Genomic DNA, 17853 nt, shown 5'->3' with positions numbered 1-17853 from the left:
CAGGGACTAGTCACACACGTGGACATGGCACGGTTTTGAAAAAGACCTACGTGAAGCTCTAAAAGTTAAATTAAAAACAACATCCACATCATACCGCCTGTCACCCGTCAAGGGCCTCTGCCCAGTGGTAACTGTTGTCTCCATTCCCCTTTCCATGTGAAGAAGCCTGCGCCTCAAGTCCAGGTGTAGCTCTATCTTCAGTTTCTTTATCCAGCATGAAAAGTTGAACCCACTGCTTCTAGAATTCATCCAGATCTTCTTTGTTTTTGATCTGGGAACATATTTGACGAATTTTGTGCTTCCTGTATAGCTTCACATTTATATGTTAGGGAGACCAGCTTAGGCCTAAACCTTAGACCAGCAGGAGAGCCTAAGAATTAGAACAAGAGACCATGTCCTGGAGCCAGCTCTGGCTGAGGAGGACAAGAACTGTTCAAAGGGCAGGTTGCTTGGGGAATAAGGGATCAATACCTGGCAGGAATTGTATCATGTGAAGCCACGGCCAAAAAGGAAAAACGGAGTTGGGTAACTTGGAGAAAGTTATGAGCCATCCTGGTGTCAGCAGTCAGGCAGGTCAGAGGTCAGAAATCAACACATGATAGTTAAGGAACATGCACTTAGAATTGTAGAGCACAGCGGGAGCAAATGCCAGGCATGGCGCACACATTGTCTTCCCAACTATTTGTGAGGCTGAAATCAGATTATTTGCTTAAGTTCAAAGTTCAGCCTGGGCAGCACAGCAAGGCGCCTATCTCCAAATAACAACAATAACAGCAGCAACAACACAGTAAACAGGGACAGTAAAAGGATGGGTGGAGGAAGCAGATGTCAGAGTTGGAGAAAGCAAAGGTGCTTTATAGCTAGCTGCTTCTTGTTTGTTTCGGGTTGTGGTTTTTCGAGACAAGGTTTCTCCGTGTAGCCTTGACTGTCCTGGACTCATTTTGTAGACCAGGCTGGCCTCGAACTCACAGCGATCTGCCTGCCTCTGCCTCCCGAGTGCTGGGATTACAGATGTGCACCACCATGCCCAGCTGTTGCTGTTAGGCGCTTCTTAAACTGCACATAGAGCTGGACTCTTCCTAGAGAGGAGGCCTGGAGCCTAAGCTTCTCCTAAGGCTTCACGTAGGAAGCCTTTGCTGAGCTTTGGAAGCCATCTACAGTGGCTACAGTGGAGATGCAACACGTGGGGCCAGTCCTCTGGGTTCACTCGGAACCTTGCGCACAGCCTCCCCTGAGCCTTGGAACATCATCTGGAAGCCAGGGAGTGCGTATTCTGAACGTACTCAACACAGAACAAAGGTTCTCAAAGAGCTCTAGGGCAAGGTCACTATCCCTTATCTTTAACCCGGGCTGTCACTAAGAAATATGGAGAAATACTATGATTTAGAAAGCCCGTGCCTTGTGAATCTGAAAACAGTATCCCTGCAGTAAGAAATGGGATATCTGTATATTGATAGAGAGGACAAGTAGGTGCCTGTGGTCACAGCCCATTGTGACTCAAGGCAGTGGCTAACCTGAAAGAAATGATAGTTACACTAGTGCCGCAAGCCAGACCTAGCATTGAGGAATCCCTGGTCCAGGACATCTGCAGGCCAACACCCCACGAGTACTTTGGGGTTTCCTGTTGGGTGTAGTGGAGTTGAAACAGGAAATGGACTGGTAGGTACGTAGGCAGACAACCTAGTTGATCTAAACTGCCGTCATCACTGATGACAATGACAAAAATAAGAGTGAGGCTTGGCCCCCTTGGAAATTAAGAACAATCTGAAGAATCATTCTTCTCCCCTGCACCCCCTCCCCCCGGCCTCTCCCGTCCCCGTTTTCTCCTTCCTCTGTTGACTTCATTCCAATGCAGCTTCTTCCCTGGTTACAGGAAGCTTGCCCTCAGATGCTTTAGGCTGACACTGTACCAACTTCAAAGTCTTCTGCAAAGAGATGCTGCTTTCTCACTTGTTCTTGCTAAGCTCTCAAGGGTTATGCTTATTGCAAGAATTTGGATTTTGTGCTAAGTCTCATCTGAACCCTGTGACAACTGACATGCAAGCCCAGGCCTTGCTTGGACTCATCTTTGGAGTTGGGGATGGGCAGGTCAGCCACGACCCAAAACATGCTGTGTGCCAGGCTCTGTTCTAGACCCCAGGTAAACAAAAGCAATCCCCAACCCTGTGAAGGAAGGCCAGTGTCCTCAGAAAAAGATAAAAGGTATTAGTACGAAAAGAACCGTGGCTGGCAAGTAGCCAGGGAAATAATCACGTTGAGTGGTTCTCACATTGTAATCTCTGTATCAAACTGCCGTCACCTGGAACCTTGCAACAAGGAAATTTCTGGGGTCCACTCCACACCAGTAAATCAGAAACTAGATTTGGGCAGGAATTTGTGCCTTAGCACGCCCTCCTTCTTATTCTGATGCACATCATAGCTTGTCAGTGACCCTCCAGCTATGCAGCACATTCTAAGCCCTGGGGAACGTTTAAACCTCCTGATGCTCAGATGCACTCCAAGTCAGTGAATCTGAACAAGAGACACTTGGCCGTTATTGCTTCCCAATCTTTCTTCAATGCTTGGAACCTCCTGGGGAGCCTGTAAAAGTACTTATGATTTGTAAAGCTCTCTGGTGATTCATTTTGGCTGCTGCGCCAAAAAGCCACTGCCCGTCATCATCCCTTCTAAGTTACCTTGAAAGCGCACCACGTCTAGGTGCAGGCTAGGCGATCTTGCTGCTGATTGTCAGGGCCTAGGCCAGATGTTTCCAGAGCGTTAGCCTCCTATTCAAGGCATTAAAATAAAGGCCCATACAGATTTGCAAAGTAGCAAGTGACAGCATAGATCAGAGAGAGGCGTGCTGTCGAGAGTTGGGCCACATGACGCTATAGTTACATGACGGTGGCCTACACCAGTGAGGGTAAAGGCCAGTCAAGAACGCCAGGCTATTGCCTGAGGCTTCTTTGGATAGGCCCTAAAGGAAGGAGAATATTCTGTGTGGTTCTCTATTTTGACCAGCAGACATGAATTATATAACCTCTTTTCTATTACACTCATCCCTCCCCACAGCGCACCTGAATTTAATCATATGTATGCTCAAGTATGCCTGAGCATGAGATAGTAAATAAAGGGGTCTCCTTAAGAGTTCACAGGGAGGCCTGGAGAGATGGCTCAGAGGCTAAGAGCACTGGCTGCTCTTTCAAAGGTCCTGAGTTCAATTCCCAGCAACCACATGGTCGCTCATAACCATCTATAATGAGGTCTGGTGGCCTCTTCTGGCATATAGGCAGAACACTGTATACATAATAAATAACTTTTTTAAAAAAAAGTTCACTGGGAGGACACAGTTTGCCTTACTGTACATACACCCAAAACTAGTCTCACTTGGATCAGTGCCAGTACCCTTGTATTTGGGCATAACACAAGTGGAGCAAGATTGAATGGGTTTTCTATGAATTTGATGCTTGTTAAAGGAAGGAGGAACAGCTGGCTTGTTAAGAAATTATACAGAATGGATGTTATAGAACATTTCATTGTATAATCATGTGCTAAAAATTTGTAAATGTTATTATAAAATTATAACAATAGTATCTCATGAAGAAGTAAGTGTTATTGTGCCCATTTAAAATAGGACAACAAATTTTAAATAAATAACTTGCTCAATTAAAAAAAAAAGGAAGGAGGAACGTCTTATTGTATGGAGGAGGGTATGCATTGAGCGCAATAAAGATGGGGGTCCAAGTTGCTAGGAGCATTGTTTGACAGGTGTGCATGTGTGTTTAGTACACACAGGGGAAGGTCCTGAATTGTCATGTGCATCATTAGAAAAGAGTCATGTGCATAGTTCAAACTAAGTAGAGTACTAGCTTGCTAAACACTATGTATGCTTACTGCCTCAGCTTGGGCCACTATTTTCTTAAATCGCTAAAATAAGTGAGGTGCCTGAGTAAGTTGTGTTCTTGGTGAGTCTGTCCTATTGTTTACTTTCTAAAGTCACGAATTGGCTTTGTTCACTCGGGCAGCCCCAATGACTAGGACAGAGCCTGGAACATAGTGAGCACTCGATAAAGCTTTGCTGAGTTCCTGAAGAAGCCAACATCAGTACCCTAGGGTATTCAAGACATCCCCACTGGATTGTAGGCATTGGCTGGTCTTGTGAGGACAACAGTGGGACTCCTGGGTAACTGATGTTGAATCTTCAGCAGAAATTCTTTTCTTTTCTTTTCTTTTTTTCTTTCTTTCTTTTTTTTTTTTTTTTTTTTTTTTTTTTTTGTCTGAGACGGGGTCTCTCTGTGTAGCTCTGGCTATCATGGAACTCCCTCTGTAGTCCAGGCCTCTAATTCACAGCGATCCCCCTGGCTCTGCCTCCCAAGTGCTGAGATTAAAGGTGTGAGCCACCACCACCTAGCTTCATATTGAGAGTAGAAGTGGACTTCTGGGTTATAAGAGCCAGTAGAAACAGGTGTGATAGGCCTATGTCGCATCTACAGGACCTCCAGAGGGCCCACTGGCACTCTAATTTCTGAAGTAAGAGCTGGGCTTCACATTCTAAGGCAAGCCAGTTTCTATAAGATGATGCCATCAGTCTTTGGCAAAATATTGCAACAGAAAAATCATCTAATATCTAAAACAAAGGCTCACAGATATGCTTAATTTAAAAGGACCTGATACCAAGAAATTAGTATTATTATTTCTATTGCTGCTGCTGCTGCTGCTGCTGCTACTACTACTGCTACTACTACTATTGTTATTATTATTATTATTATTGTAAAAACTGTGCTGGGCATGGAGCCAAAGGCTTCACACAGGCTGTGCCAGTAATATCACTGAGTACATCTAGGTCCTCACCAAAAGACAGGGGTTTATTTTTTTTGAGACATGGTCTCTCTGTGTAGCCTTGGCTGTCCTGGACTTGCTTTGTAGACCAGGCTGGCCTCGAACTCACAGAGATCCACCTGCCTCTGCATCCTGGAGCTCTGGGATTACTGGCGTGCACCACCGCACCCAGCACCAGAAGACTTTTGAAGCATCTTTTAATTCTTATTAGGGTGTTGCATATAAAAAATATCACAGGGTACCCCCATAGAGCGATATAATTTCTGTGTCAATTTTAAAAAGTAATTTCAAAAGAGAAACAATGTGCCACAGTATCAAAGAGGTGGATTGGGTATTTAGTCAAATTATAGATCTTAACAGCAGATTAGTTACTTTTCTAGTAACTGTAACAAAGTACTAGACAAAAGCAACTTAGGGAAGGGACACCCTTCAAGGGTAGGGCTATCAGGGCAGCAGGAGCATAAGGCAGTTGGTTATACTGCCTCTCCAGTCAAGAAGTAGAGGGACTGGCTATAAATATCAAGAGTAAATTAAAAAGAAATAGAAAGAGACGAATGATCCTTAGCCAACTGTCTCCTTTTTATTTAGTCCAGGGTCCTGGTATCTGGAATAGTGCTTGGCATATACAGTAGTGCTTGGTATATGTACCAGTGCTTGGTATATGCAATAGTGTTTAGTCTATGCTATAGTGCTTATATATACACTAGTGTTTGGTATATGCAATCATGCCTGATATATGCAATAGTGCTTGATATTTACAATAATTCTTGGTATATGCAATAGGGCTTGACATATGCAATATTGCTTGATATATATGATAGTCCTTGGTATGTGCAGTAGAGCTTGGTATATGCAGTAGGCCTTGGTATGTGCAATAGTGCTTGGTATTTGCAATAATGATTGGTATATGCAATAAGACTATGTGCATTTAGAGTGGGCCTTCTCACTTCATCTAAGCCTATCTGAAAACCCCTTTAGAGATGTGCCTGGCCATTTGTTAACTCAATGGCTCTGGAGCCTATCAAGTTGAAGAGGGAGCCCCAGGCACAGGCTGAGTGAGTGGGCCTGCCATTTCCCTGTTTCCTGTGTCAGAGGGAACAGTAGGAGCACCCGTCTCACCTGGAAGGTAGATGACCTTGACAGTCTCTCTCTAGGAAGTGTGGAGAGATGGCAGGAGGATAATGTGTTCACAGGTTTTGTGGAACAAAACTTTTTAGAGGGTTTCTTTAGAGCTAAACCGTTAAAGTATCACCGTTAATTTTATCTCACAGACTCACCTTAAAGGTTTGCTGTTGTTTGGTCAGATAAACGGGCTTACATGTAGAGGAAATTGTTTGGCTTGTGTGAGTGTTCCGTACATGTCAGCTGTGACTATGCATCAAGCCACACTGGTCTCTTTCGCCATGTGGCAGATGCCTTCGCTCATAGATGAACAAGGCCCAAGTCTGCGCGTGGTTCACACTGGAAGCCCCACATCCTGGTAACTCCTAAGAGCCTCCTCTTCTTTTCTCCCAGGAGAAATTCTTTCCCTGGATGATCAGACTTCTAGTTTCTATTCTTCTCATCAACATTCCCCAGCTGCTACCTTTTCTTCTTTTGTCTTGTCTTTCTTTCTTTCTTTTTTTTTTTTTTTTTTTTTTCCTTTTCTCAGTGTTAACTTTTGTTTTGTTTTGTTGTATGTTTTGCTTTTCCAGACAGGGTCTCACTATGTAGCCCTGGCTGTCCTGGAACTTTCTCTGTACAGCAGGCTGGCCTCAGACTCAACAGAGATCCACCTACCTCTTCCTTCCCAGCACTGTTATTAAAGGTATGCGCCACCACGCCCAGCTCCCGTGTTAACTATTACACTTAGGCTCTTACACATGCGAGATTAGCCCTGAATCTCTAGTTCCCAGCCTATTTTTCTAAGGAATGCACATGCTTTAGGAATGTTTCATCCTTCTTCCAAGTCCTTTCCCCTAAAGCTGGCCAAAAACTAGTGGGAGCAATATACTGTGAGAGATTTGTTCAGTGACTCAGGGGAAGGTCGGATTGATGCTGTTCAGGTCAGCTTCAAGGGTGCTGGTAGACACCAAGCTTGGCTTTGAACCATGAAAAAGACGTAAAGAAGAAAAGCACAGGGATGAAGGAAAAGACAGATAAATCCTTGGTTGTAGTAAGGAGGAGACAGTGGGTGGAAGCCTCCCTCCTCGATAGGCTGGTGGGGTGCTTGAGTTGTACCTGCAGACGTTCACTCACCTGAGACTATCAACCCCTCACTTCCATACACTTTTTAAAATAATTTATTCAGGTTGCATCCAACACCCCCCCCATATACTTTTTCAAATAATTTATTCAGGTTGCATCCTGATTGTTATCCCCTCACTTATATCTTCCCATCCCTACCCCCTCCTTCCCCAGGAACAGGGTCACCTAGGACTATTTAACACCACTTCCGTGTGTGTCTTTTTAAATTCTAGACAGGGTCTCTCTGTGCAGCCCAGGCTCATGTTTAACTCTTGAGCCTCCAGGCCCAGCCTCCCTAGTAACCTGGCACCACGTCTACCTGGTTTTATTTTGTTTCGTTTCGTTTTTAATGAGAAAGCTGAAGGTCAAAAAATAGTGAATTGTTTAGGCTGAGGTCAGACAGAGTTAGTCAGTGGTGAAAGTGAGCTTTGAACTGCAGTTTTTATTATGCCAAACCCAGAAAGCTTTTGAACATCATTTTGATGGGGAAGCTGATGAAGAAGTGAGGGATTGCTACATTAAAAGAAAGGAGGAATGGGGAAGGAATTTTTAATAGAGGAGATGAGAGGAAGCAGATGGGGAGAATGTATTTTTTTGAGTCTTCTAATCTGCCCTTCTTCCTCCACCTTTTGACCTCATGTAGCTCTGTATTATAAGCTAAAACCGGTTACTACAGTGGCCTTTGGAAGTCTCACATAAGTATCTGTCTTGCAGCAGGGGCTCTAGGTGGCCGAGCCCTCAGTACTTACAGGATACCGTGTGGGACACCGCTAGCCAAGTCTCCCAACAAACAGCTGGACCTTGAAACTCCGCCCCCTTAGGCCCTCCCTTGCCTCCAGGCCCCTCCCTCCTGCCTAAGGTGGCCCAACTCCCAGTCAGTCCCAGCACCGCTGGGGTGCGGGAGGATTACGGCGGCGGGCGGGAACGGGACCTGGCTGGAGGGTGGCACCGAAGTTTCTTCCCGTCGCGCTCTCAACCCGGCTGGCCGCCGTGCCATGCCGGAGCACTGGGGGCACGCTGCAGCATGAAGGGTAGCGACCAGGCTTACACCCGAGGTCCCTCTTTGGGCTGGCTCTTTGCTAAGTGCTGCTGTTGCTTCCCTTGTAGAGGTGAGTGGCGTTTTATCCAGGCTGGTGGGACTGAGAAGGGAACGCGGCGGCAAGGGCTTTGGGGAGAGCTTGTGCGGTGCGCCGCTTTGGGCTCAGCTTCCCAGGCAGCCTCCGAGTTGCAGTTTGGGGACGCAGTTACTTTCCAGCGACTTTGGGCACGGTAGATGTGGGTATGGAGTGTGAGAAGAAGGGCTAGGTGGCGGAGGCGCGCACGATTCAGTGCTCATTTATGTATGGATCTCAGCTTGGAGATTAACTGACTCCTGGCTGAAGGGATATCTTTGACGTGTTTCCCAAGTGACAGTTTTCTTACGGACTGGAGATCACTTTTCTCTGCTTGGGCGTTCACAGACCAATGTGGATTTACGGCTTTGGGCCAGACTTTGGCTCATTAATTAACCAAGAACTCTTTTGGGGGCGCCCAATTAAGACTGTATTTAATTATTCTGCTAATTTTAATGTCATTGGAGAGACTGGCAGGAAGCAACTAGTTTCCCCAAAGCAGCTTGCAAAACATGGTGAGAAGGATCCCAGAGGGGGGGTTATGAGTTGTGTCACTTCTTTAAAAAAAAAAAAAAAGTGAGACCCTAAGCTGTTCATGTCATGTCACCTTACCATTTCAGCTGGGAAAGCAGGGAGAAAGAATGTTTGTGTGATTAAAGACAAAAGACGGGGCCTCTTAAATAAGAGGCTTTTTAGCTTTCACCCTGAAAATGTTTTTCCACCTTTGGCCTCTAGCCTACGGGACAGACCCTTCCTCACAAACTTGACAAATTCCCAGCCCTAAACAGATGTGTGGCTACAGAGGCTCCCAAGCCAATAAGGTGCATACGGCCAGCAACGGATTCTTTCCGCGTCTTCAGTATTTTGAACAGCCTGAAACAGAGCTGTATTCTGCTCCTGACGGCTTTCTAGGGGAGGAGGGGTCTGAGTGATCAGGGACCTTTTCCTGAGGCTGGAAATGGAGGCTGGAAACTGAAAGGAGGAGTGTGACCGGGGAGGGGTAGCCTGAAGCAGCCAGAAGGATCTGAGTGGACGTGTTTGCTCCCAAGGCTGTCCTGCCTGCCTTAGGGGGAAGAGTTTCCAGGCAAGACTTGTTAGAAGTCCGTTTCCTTTCAAAGAGGAGTGCGGGGCTTTGTGGCTCTGCTTATGTCCCCAGCAGCTGGCCTTCCTGGATCCACACCGGGCAGTGCTGTTTTGTGAATTGCCCTGGATCTCCCTTGCTGAGCAGAGGAGTGATGGGGCCTGGCGCCAGCCTGGGAATTCAGACTTTGGTGGCTGCAGGCTCTGTGGCTAGGAGGGGGGCGTGGGAAAGGGGATGTTGCTGGAGTTAGCTGGCGCTGTCATAGACCTCGGACTGCAGTCGCTGAGAGGCAATGAAAGCAGCTGACAAAGCGGCTCTCCCCGCTCCTTCAGGCTGCCGCTCCTCGTTCTCTCCTAGATTTGAAAGGTGTGAGGATGGAAACTGAGCTCTGGCCTGTCTTGGAGGCTGGGCAGTGTGAGATAGCATCTAAGGAGTTTACACATCTGTGCACTCCCTCAGAATAGAGAGATGGCTGTCTCCACTCAGCCCCAGGGCATCAATTCAGCCGAAGGAGAAGATGAGGTCTGCATTGAAGCTGTCTGTATCACCTTGCCTAGAGCCCAGAACTTTATGGGATGGTGCCCCACTGCAGAAGGGCACAGGGAGAGAGGTTCCGTGGAGAGAGTTCATGGCAGGAATTATCTGCCTGCCTCCTCAGTGGAACCAGTTTCTCAGGTCTTAAGACCTACTGCCATCGAAAGGCAGTCTCCCCGTTTCCCCTCTTAAATAATGACATCATTTTGTCTCTTTCCCTGCTGCTAAGAGAATTTGCGCTTTCACTGCCTGACTCTGAAACTCATGGGTCAGAGCCACAGCTGTGTGGTTCTTAGATCAGTGGGCTTTGGCACACTGGTTACCAGTCATCAGAATGTAAAGAACTCGAGACCCAGCAGCACAAAGTAAAAGGAATTAAGAAGTGGAAGGTTCAAGGCTTTTCCCCCTCTTTTCCTTGAACCTTAGGGGGAGTCATATTGAATTTCTCTGGGCAAACCTATGTGATTTTAGTTGATGTCACTACGGGGAAAAAGTCAGGGATTCAGTAAATGCCCGTCTGTGACCTATACGTTTCACCTTTGAGGGAAGAATGCACTCAGTTGAGCTTATCTTTTGGTTTGGAAAAGTGAGGTTTCCCCCTTCTTTGCTTGTTGGTTTCCATTTTGGTTCTGTCGAGTACAGGAACATCACAAATTTAAGGAGAGAGGATCTTTCTTTCCTACCTTGAAATCCAGTGTTAAAGGGAAATAATAAAAGCTTATCCCCTTATAAAGAAATAGTGATGAGGTAAGGAAGAAAAGTGAGAGACATTTGCAGCTGCCTCTTTGAAAGTGAAAACAAACAAAAGTGAAATAATGGCCTAAAAAGAAAGAAATAGCAGCATGCATGTGTCCGAAGGGCTGTAAATCATTGCTGTCACACTCTGGGGGGGGGGGGGGGGGGGGCAACAGGACACGACACAACTGGGCACTGCTGTGGCTAGCCAAACTGTCCTTTAAGACTGAAGAAGCAGGTCAGTTTAAGAGAATTCTTTAGGTAGCTTAAACTTTAAGGAGGAAACAAAAACAAAAACAAAAAACCTGGGCTCGCACGATGGCTCAGTTGGTAAAGGTTCTTGCTGTGAAGCCTGGCTTCCTGAATTTAATCCCTGGAGCCTACATGGTCGATGTAGAGGACCAATTCTTTCCAGTTGTCCCCTGACCTGCACATGCAAGCTGTGTTATGTACACACCCACCACTTATATATATATATATATAACTTTTGTTTTTTTTAAACATGTTTATTTAATCAGATATTTAACTTTTAAAAAATAACTATTAAAAGCTGGGCAATGGTGGCGCATGCCTTTAATCCCAGCAGTTGAGAGGCAAAGGCAGGTAGTTCAAGGCCAGCCTGATCTACAGAGTGAGTTCCAGGACAGCCAGGGCTACACAGAAACCCTGTCTCAAAAACAAACAAACAAACAAAAAACCCAAACAGAAGGAAACTGTTCAAACTTCACCCAGAGTGACAAAAAGTCTTTCAAACCACTTGAAGGCTCTGTGTCCCACAGAATTTTGTGGCTTAGCTCATGAAGCCCAGATCCTTCTAGGAGGAAGCCAATGTTAGAACCCCCAATTTTCCAGTCAACCTGTAATTGGCTTTAGATATGTGAACAAGACTCCCTCTGGCAAGCCTCTCCTCACCTCCATTCAACCTTCTCACCATGTACAGCGTCTCGTTTACATGTGCTCACTGCTGTGTCCACGCCCTTGGATGTGGAGCCCGGTGCTGTCACGCCTTTCCACTCACACTGACACACTTCGGCGGGCTGAGCATCTCAGGCCAGGGTGGTGATGACTTAGTCTGGATGAATCAACTCACTCGTGAGGTGCTGGGATCACCCACCCATGGCCCATTCAGGACAGGGGCAGTTAGTTTCTTCTTGGCTTTAACATCAGAGGGTATGGATCTGGAGAGTCACAGGGTGTCCAAGGTCATCCTCATCTTTATTTATCTTAACTTTTTCTATCTTTTCCCAGACTCCCTAAACCAGGAACCTTATGACTTGATGTGATACAGCTCAGTTTATAAACTACACTTAATGTGTGAAACCACGACACCAAATTCCTTCAGAAAGGTGTTACTAACCTGGAAGAGGTACCTTATGACACTTTAACTCACTATACAAAGGGCAAAACTTCTAATACCAGCGTGCATTATCTCTTCATCTTCTAGAAATTATTTTAACCATGAAAACTCATTTTACCATTTGGCATTTATTTTTTTCCCCAATATACCTCTTGGGTCCCCTCAGACCCCATGGATATACCCTAATCTGGGAAGAGGCACCACATATAAAAACTGTCCCCAACTCAAGTCCTGTGCTGTTCGTCTGGTATCTGACTTCCATGTCTCTTCTAACTAACGAGAAGTAATGGGATATCAGCCGTTACCTGGATAACAGTAGGAGCTGCTTGGTCAAGTCCTATTTGGGATAGAAAGTTTAAAATGCAGTCCCTGTATTAGTTAGTTAGTTAGTTAGTTAGTTAGTTAGTTAGTTAGTTAGTTGAGAAATCCTGTCTCAAAAAACCAAAACAAAACAAAAACCTAATGCTACATTTTAATAACTGTTTCAGGCATGGTGGTGCATACCTTTAATCCCAGTGCTTGGGAGGCAGAGGCAGGTGGATCTCTGTAAATTCGAGACCAGCCTGGTCTACAAAGTAAGTCCAGGACAGCCTAGGCTACACAGAGAAACCCTGTCTCTCTCTCTCTCTGTCTCTCTCTGTCTCTCTCTGTCTCTCTCTGTCTCTCTCTCTCTCTCTCTCTCTCTCTCTCTCTCTCTCTCTCTCTCTCTCTCTCTCTCTCTCTCTCTCTCTCTTCCCCCCAAGACGGGGTTTCTCTGTGTAGCCTTGGCTGTCCTGGACTCACTTTGTAAACCAGGCTGGCCTCGAACTCACAGCAATCTGCCTGCCTCTGCCTCCCGAGTGCTGGGGTTAAAGGCATGCGCCACCACACCCGGCTGAACTCTCTACAGAAATATACAGTGTGTCACAGGGTGATTAAGGGCAGACAAGGAATAAACAGTAGATCCAGAATCCATCCTAACAACCTGCCTTGTACATCTGGACTTTTAAACACTTTTTGAAAAATGTAATAACCCACCTAACTCCAATTTGTATTGTTCATATACTTCTGGGTATGGGGCCATCTTCTGGAGCTCAGTAAACTTACTAAGAGCCGTACCCGTAAAGAAAACCGAGTATCCCTCCCGCAGGAGCTATTAGCTGTTGGCAGTTCATTAGTTAGGGGTGAGGACTCATGAGCCCCTTCCTGCTCCATGAAGGACATTGCGCAGGCAACCCTAGCCGCTTTGAGTCCGTGAGTACAGTGGTCCTGTCATGTCCAGTTTGCAACCTCTGGCTCGTAGATTCCTTCTGCCCTTCAATGATGACCCCCTTGGGGAGGTGGTGTGACATAGAGATCCACTTGTGGCTGAGGACTCCGTAATCGCTGGTTTGAGTTCTTGCATTAACCACCGTTCACTACACAAACCTTTCTGTTGATGTGTGAGAACTGCTCTGATCTACAGGTAGAAAGATATGATACCAGATGTCAATTTGATATGCTGTCCATTTGGCAAAATAATAGTAGCCCATGAGATTCACAAACATGAATTCTTAGCCAGATTTGCCAAAGCCAAGCAACCAGCGGTCATTACTGCAGTTCATGCTGGGTGAGAGCATTAGTGACTTTTTCCTCCCAAAGCCTGCACAGTACCTTTCAGCACTATGAAATCTAGCCAGCAGGGGAAAGCTTCCTGGTCAGTACCAACTTGACTTCTCCACGTCCTGTGTCCAGTATGTCTTCATCAATAGGGTCATTCTGGTTTGTCCTGTCTCTTAAGACCACTGCTCCTCTTCAGTGACTCCAGGCTTTGTGTTCTCCCCTTCAGATAAAACCCTAGACCCAGCCCAAGCATTCCCAAAGAGTCTTGGAGATGGCAAGGGGCTGAAACCTGGCAGGAGGCGGGGAAAGGGTGGGAGTTGGGGGCCTTCTCAAACTGAAGTGCTGAAAGGGAAGTTAGTACCAGGAGGAAGCCTAATTGAGCACACTTTCCTAGAAGAAGAAAAGGGCCAGCCCAGCCAATAGGAGCAGAACTAGAAACGCTTCTCAGGAATCCTTCCTCTTCTCCATTTCCTGGGCATGTAGCATCTCTTCACTGAGAACACTCCCCAGTAGAAGCTTGGATGTAATGGTACCCTCTGCCTGGTTTGCTTTGAAGTCTCTTCTATGACAGTGTATGCCAGCGTGGCTCTTCATCATTCCCGTAAACATTCATGTGATTTTGTTGTTGTTGTTTGTTTTGACCCCTGGCTTTGTTTCACTAAAAGAAAACCCCTTTTCTTGCCTAGTTATTTATTTATAAGAGACTTAGGTTGTCCAGGTTGGCCTCAGATTCCTGGGCTCAAACCATCCTTCTGCCTCAGCCTTCTAGTTAGTAGGACCCATAGGCCTGTATCCTTACTGTGTATCCTTTCAGGTGGACATGAATCTATGTAAGGCATTCCTCCCATTCCCTCTGGGGCTGCGCCTGGTGTTTTCATTCAGTTGACCGATGACCGCGTGTTAGCCCTGCACTAGATACCTGGGGGAGGATGGCAGTCCTGGTGCTCACTCCAGCGGGCTGTTGAGGATCTGCTGAGATGTTGTCTGTAAAGGACTCAGCATAGCACCAGGCATGGGATGGGCTTTTAAAGTGCTGCTGTTAATGACAACAGTACACTAGACCTAGACTCTGGCCTCTGGGTCATAAAAGTGTAAAGCTGCATTCTGAAACTATTTAACGGTCTTGGCTCAAACCATGGCCACTGGGTTTCAGTGTCGTGGGACTGCCAAAGTAGGAGACAAAAATTTGTCGTCTTTTTTTTTTTTTTTTTTTTTTTTTTTTGGTTTTTTCGAGACAGGGTTTCTCTGTGTAGCCTTGGCCATCCTGGACTCACTTTATAGACCAGGCTGGCCTCGAACTCACAGCGATCCGCCTGCCTCTGCCTCCTGAGTGCTGGGATTAAAGGCGTGGGCCACCACGCCCGGCTTTTTTTTTTTTTTTTTTTAAATCAGTTTAAAAACCTACTAGTACTGCTAATGTCATAATCATTTTATTCCATAAAAGAATCAGCGAAAGACTGAGAACCCTAGGTGACCCCAAGTTGCCCTTCTTCTGTTTTGTTTTTGCTAGGAGTGGAAGCCAGAGCCTCATCACATATGCTAGGCAAGTACTCTGTCCCATCACTTCAATTTGGAAGTTTAGGTCTCAGGAGCTAACATCCTCTAAAAAGAAAAGGCCATTTTTCTCCTGTTCCTGGGCCTCAGCTAGCAATCTAATAGAAAGACATACCTGCCCATGAACAGCTAGCGTGTGTGCGCGCACCCTTCTTCACACTGTTTCTGCCTTAGATTTGGCAGGAGATTACAGTGCCCCCCACCAAAGGCTATTAGTGCAGGCCCTGAGGGTCTGAGTGCTCAGCTGACATTTGGACAGGATCACCTATATCATTCACAGGTACGGAGTAAGATGTGCCTTGGCTACCTGCCTGGTCTTTTCCAGTGACTAATGGAACTCATCTTTCTGCTTTTTCAGAGGCAGTACAACTTTCTGTGTGACACTTCCGGGAAGGAGGGGAGCCCAGGTTACACCCTGAAGTGGCTGAGAGGCTGCCATGGCTTTGCCCATAAAAGAGCACAGCTTAAGAGTTTCTGAGCCTGTTCTGCCACATTCTTCCTGTTCCTCTGGTGACTCAAGTTAGAAGGAAGGGAAGCCCCTTCTGCTGCTGGGTTGAAGCAGAAGCTATTTTGTTTGCCGCTCTGCCTTGGGCTCCCTTGGCTGCTGGCATGCTCTTCCTTTCTCAGAGCCCCCGCGCATCCGCAGGTCTCAGGACACAGTTTCTCCACCGCTTGCGTTAGAATCTGCTTGTTGTGGATAAAGGGTTGTCACAGCCCCAGTGCTGTGAGGCAAGAGGCTCCCGCTTGACAGAAAGCCTGGCAGTAGAAGTGACCAGGTGTGCTCCATCGGGACAATGGCAGACGCGCTAGTCTGAGCCCCCAAACACTAACTGCTTGTGATTTAACAAGCTCCCCTGGTGGTTGTAGCTCCCTGGGGTGAGACACAAAGGCTTGGTACCACTGACCTGGTGGGGACCCATGTTTCCTTTTTGGCTTTTCTTTCGCTTTTTAGTTTCTTCTTTTCTCTCTTCTCTTTCCATCCTCTTTCCCCTCCCTCTCCCTTCCTCCTGCTCCCCAAAAGAAAAAGCATCCTGTAATGAGAAAGCTATCTCTCTCCTGGGGAATTCTTGTTTAGGGAAGTCAAGAGGCCTCCTTGCCAGGCGGGGTGGTGCAGGTCCCTTAATCCCAGCACTCAGGAGGCAGAGGCGGGCAGATCTCTGAGTTCGAGGCCAGCCTGGTCTACAAAGAGGGTTCCAGGACAGCCAGGGCTGTTACATAGAGAAACTCTGTCTTGGAAAAACAAAAAACATAAAGGAAGCATCCTTGCCATTCGCTGTCCCTGGGTGGGGGCTGGGTGGGGGCTGGGTAGGAGAGGGAATGAGACGGGGTGCTTCCATGCTTTGGGGTTTCAGGAGCTCATGGGGTGAGAGTCCAATAAGAGAGGTGTGTGTGTCCTCAACTCAAAGAATTTTTTTGCTCCCACTTATTTCCCTTATTGTGGTCACAGCAAAACCAAAGGAAAGCTATTTTTCTGAGACGGGTTCTCTGCATAGCCCTGGCTGTCCTGGAACTAGCTCTGTAGACCAGGCTGGCCTGGCACTCAGAGATCCGCCTGCCTCTGCCTCCCGAGCGCTGGTGGTAAAGGCAGGATAGAGATGGAGCCCAGAGCAGTTGACACACTGGGCAGTGGCACTATCGGTAAGCCCTGTTCCCAGCCCTCATGGATATCTGTGTGGCCAAGGCGCTGCTCTGCAAACAGACTTGAGCTTGTGCACTGTTGGTGGGAGTTGTGCGTAGGGGTTAAATGTTGTGTGAAGGTATGAAGGAGGGCCAAGGTTAGGAAGCAGATGTTTCTCAGATCGGACGATGTGGACACACACTGTTAGGCCTGGAGCTTGTCTCCATTTCTGCAGAGGTACGATTTTTCCCCACATAGACCTGTCCCCTGAGATTCGGGCTGCAGGGCTGACCCTCCCTCCTCTTCTCAGTCATGTGATTAAGCTCAAAAAGCAGGTTCAAGAGTTTTGTGTTTCTAATCTTTGAGGCATTCCTTGAAATATAGGCCATTAAGTTCGTGTAAATGAGAAGGAAGCATTGATTTATTTTCTGTCTAGAAAAAAAATTGTTATATGGAAAAAAATTTAAATATAGGCAAATGAAGATAAAATTGCATCACCTAAAGACAATGTCTAGTGTAGGGGTTCTCAACCTCCCTAATGCTGTGACCCTTTAATATAGTTCCTCATGTTGGGGGTGACCCCCTACCATAACATTATTTTCATTGCTACTTTGTAACTGTAATTTTGCTGAGCAATGTCTCAGTTCCTAAGACTATCTAAAAATATGTGTTTTCCAACAGTCCCAATCCACTGGTTGAGAGTCGCTCTGTGTGTGTGTGTGTGTGTGTGTGTGTGTGTGTGTGTGTGTGTGTGTACATGCACACAAGGCTTATACAATTCTCAACTTGGAGAACAGATTACTAAACCACTGGTAGCTTGAGACTGGACCATGTTCATCCTTCCACAGAAGGAACCAGACACAGCACAACAGAACTCCTTATTTCATTTGAATACTGTTAGGTCGCAAGCCTGGGACCAATAGCAAACCAAGGCACCTATTTAACATAGCAAAACAGACCTGACCATCAGGTTCTCCCAGCATCCCTCAGTCCCTACCTGTTACAGGTATGGCTGGCATATCCTGCCCCCTATCCTGAGCTCCTCAGCCAGCGGCTCTTCCTCATTCACTCTGGGCTCTCTCAGATGTTTCTGCCTCTCCCTCATACCTACAATAAATCTCTTCCACCACACCTAGGAGTAGTCATGTCCTTCTTTTGTTTCCTTTTTTTTTTTTTTTTTTTCTTTTTTTTTTTTCTTTTCTTTTTTTTTTTTTTTTCATTCATCTGGTCCTAAAAC

At 46.4% G+C, this 17853-nt stretch overlaps 1 protein-coding gene across 10 annotated transcripts in view; it reads left to right on the top strand.

Moving 5' to 3' along the window:
- Kalrn (kalirin RhoGEF kinase) overlaps positions 1-17853 on the top strand; it is a 609660-nt gene that overhangs the window by 488246 nt on the left and 103561 nt on the right. For 7 of the 10 annotated variants that reach the window (XM_051149847.1, XM_051149846.1, XM_051149853.1 and 4 more), the window contains exon 1: positions 7960-8153. The exons of the other annotated variants lie outside the window; for them this stretch is intronic. In XM_051149847.1, the coding sequence (XP_051005804.1) occupies positions 8069-8153 (85 nt within the window). In that variant the 5' untranslated portion in view covers positions 7960-8068. Of the gene's footprint in view, positions 1-7959; positions 8154-17853 lie in introns of those variants that run through there. 10 annotated transcript variants of the gene reach the window in all.

Source organism: Acomys russatus, chromosome 8 (genome assembly GCF_903995435.1).
Source record: "Acomys russatus chromosome 8, mAcoRus1.1, whole genome shotgun sequence".
Taxonomy (NCBI): Eukaryota; Metazoa; Chordata; class Mammalia; order Rodentia; family Muridae; genus Acomys; species Acomys russatus.
Note: the sequence above shows the minus strand (reverse complement) of the source record. Positions and strands in the feature narration are given on the sequence as shown.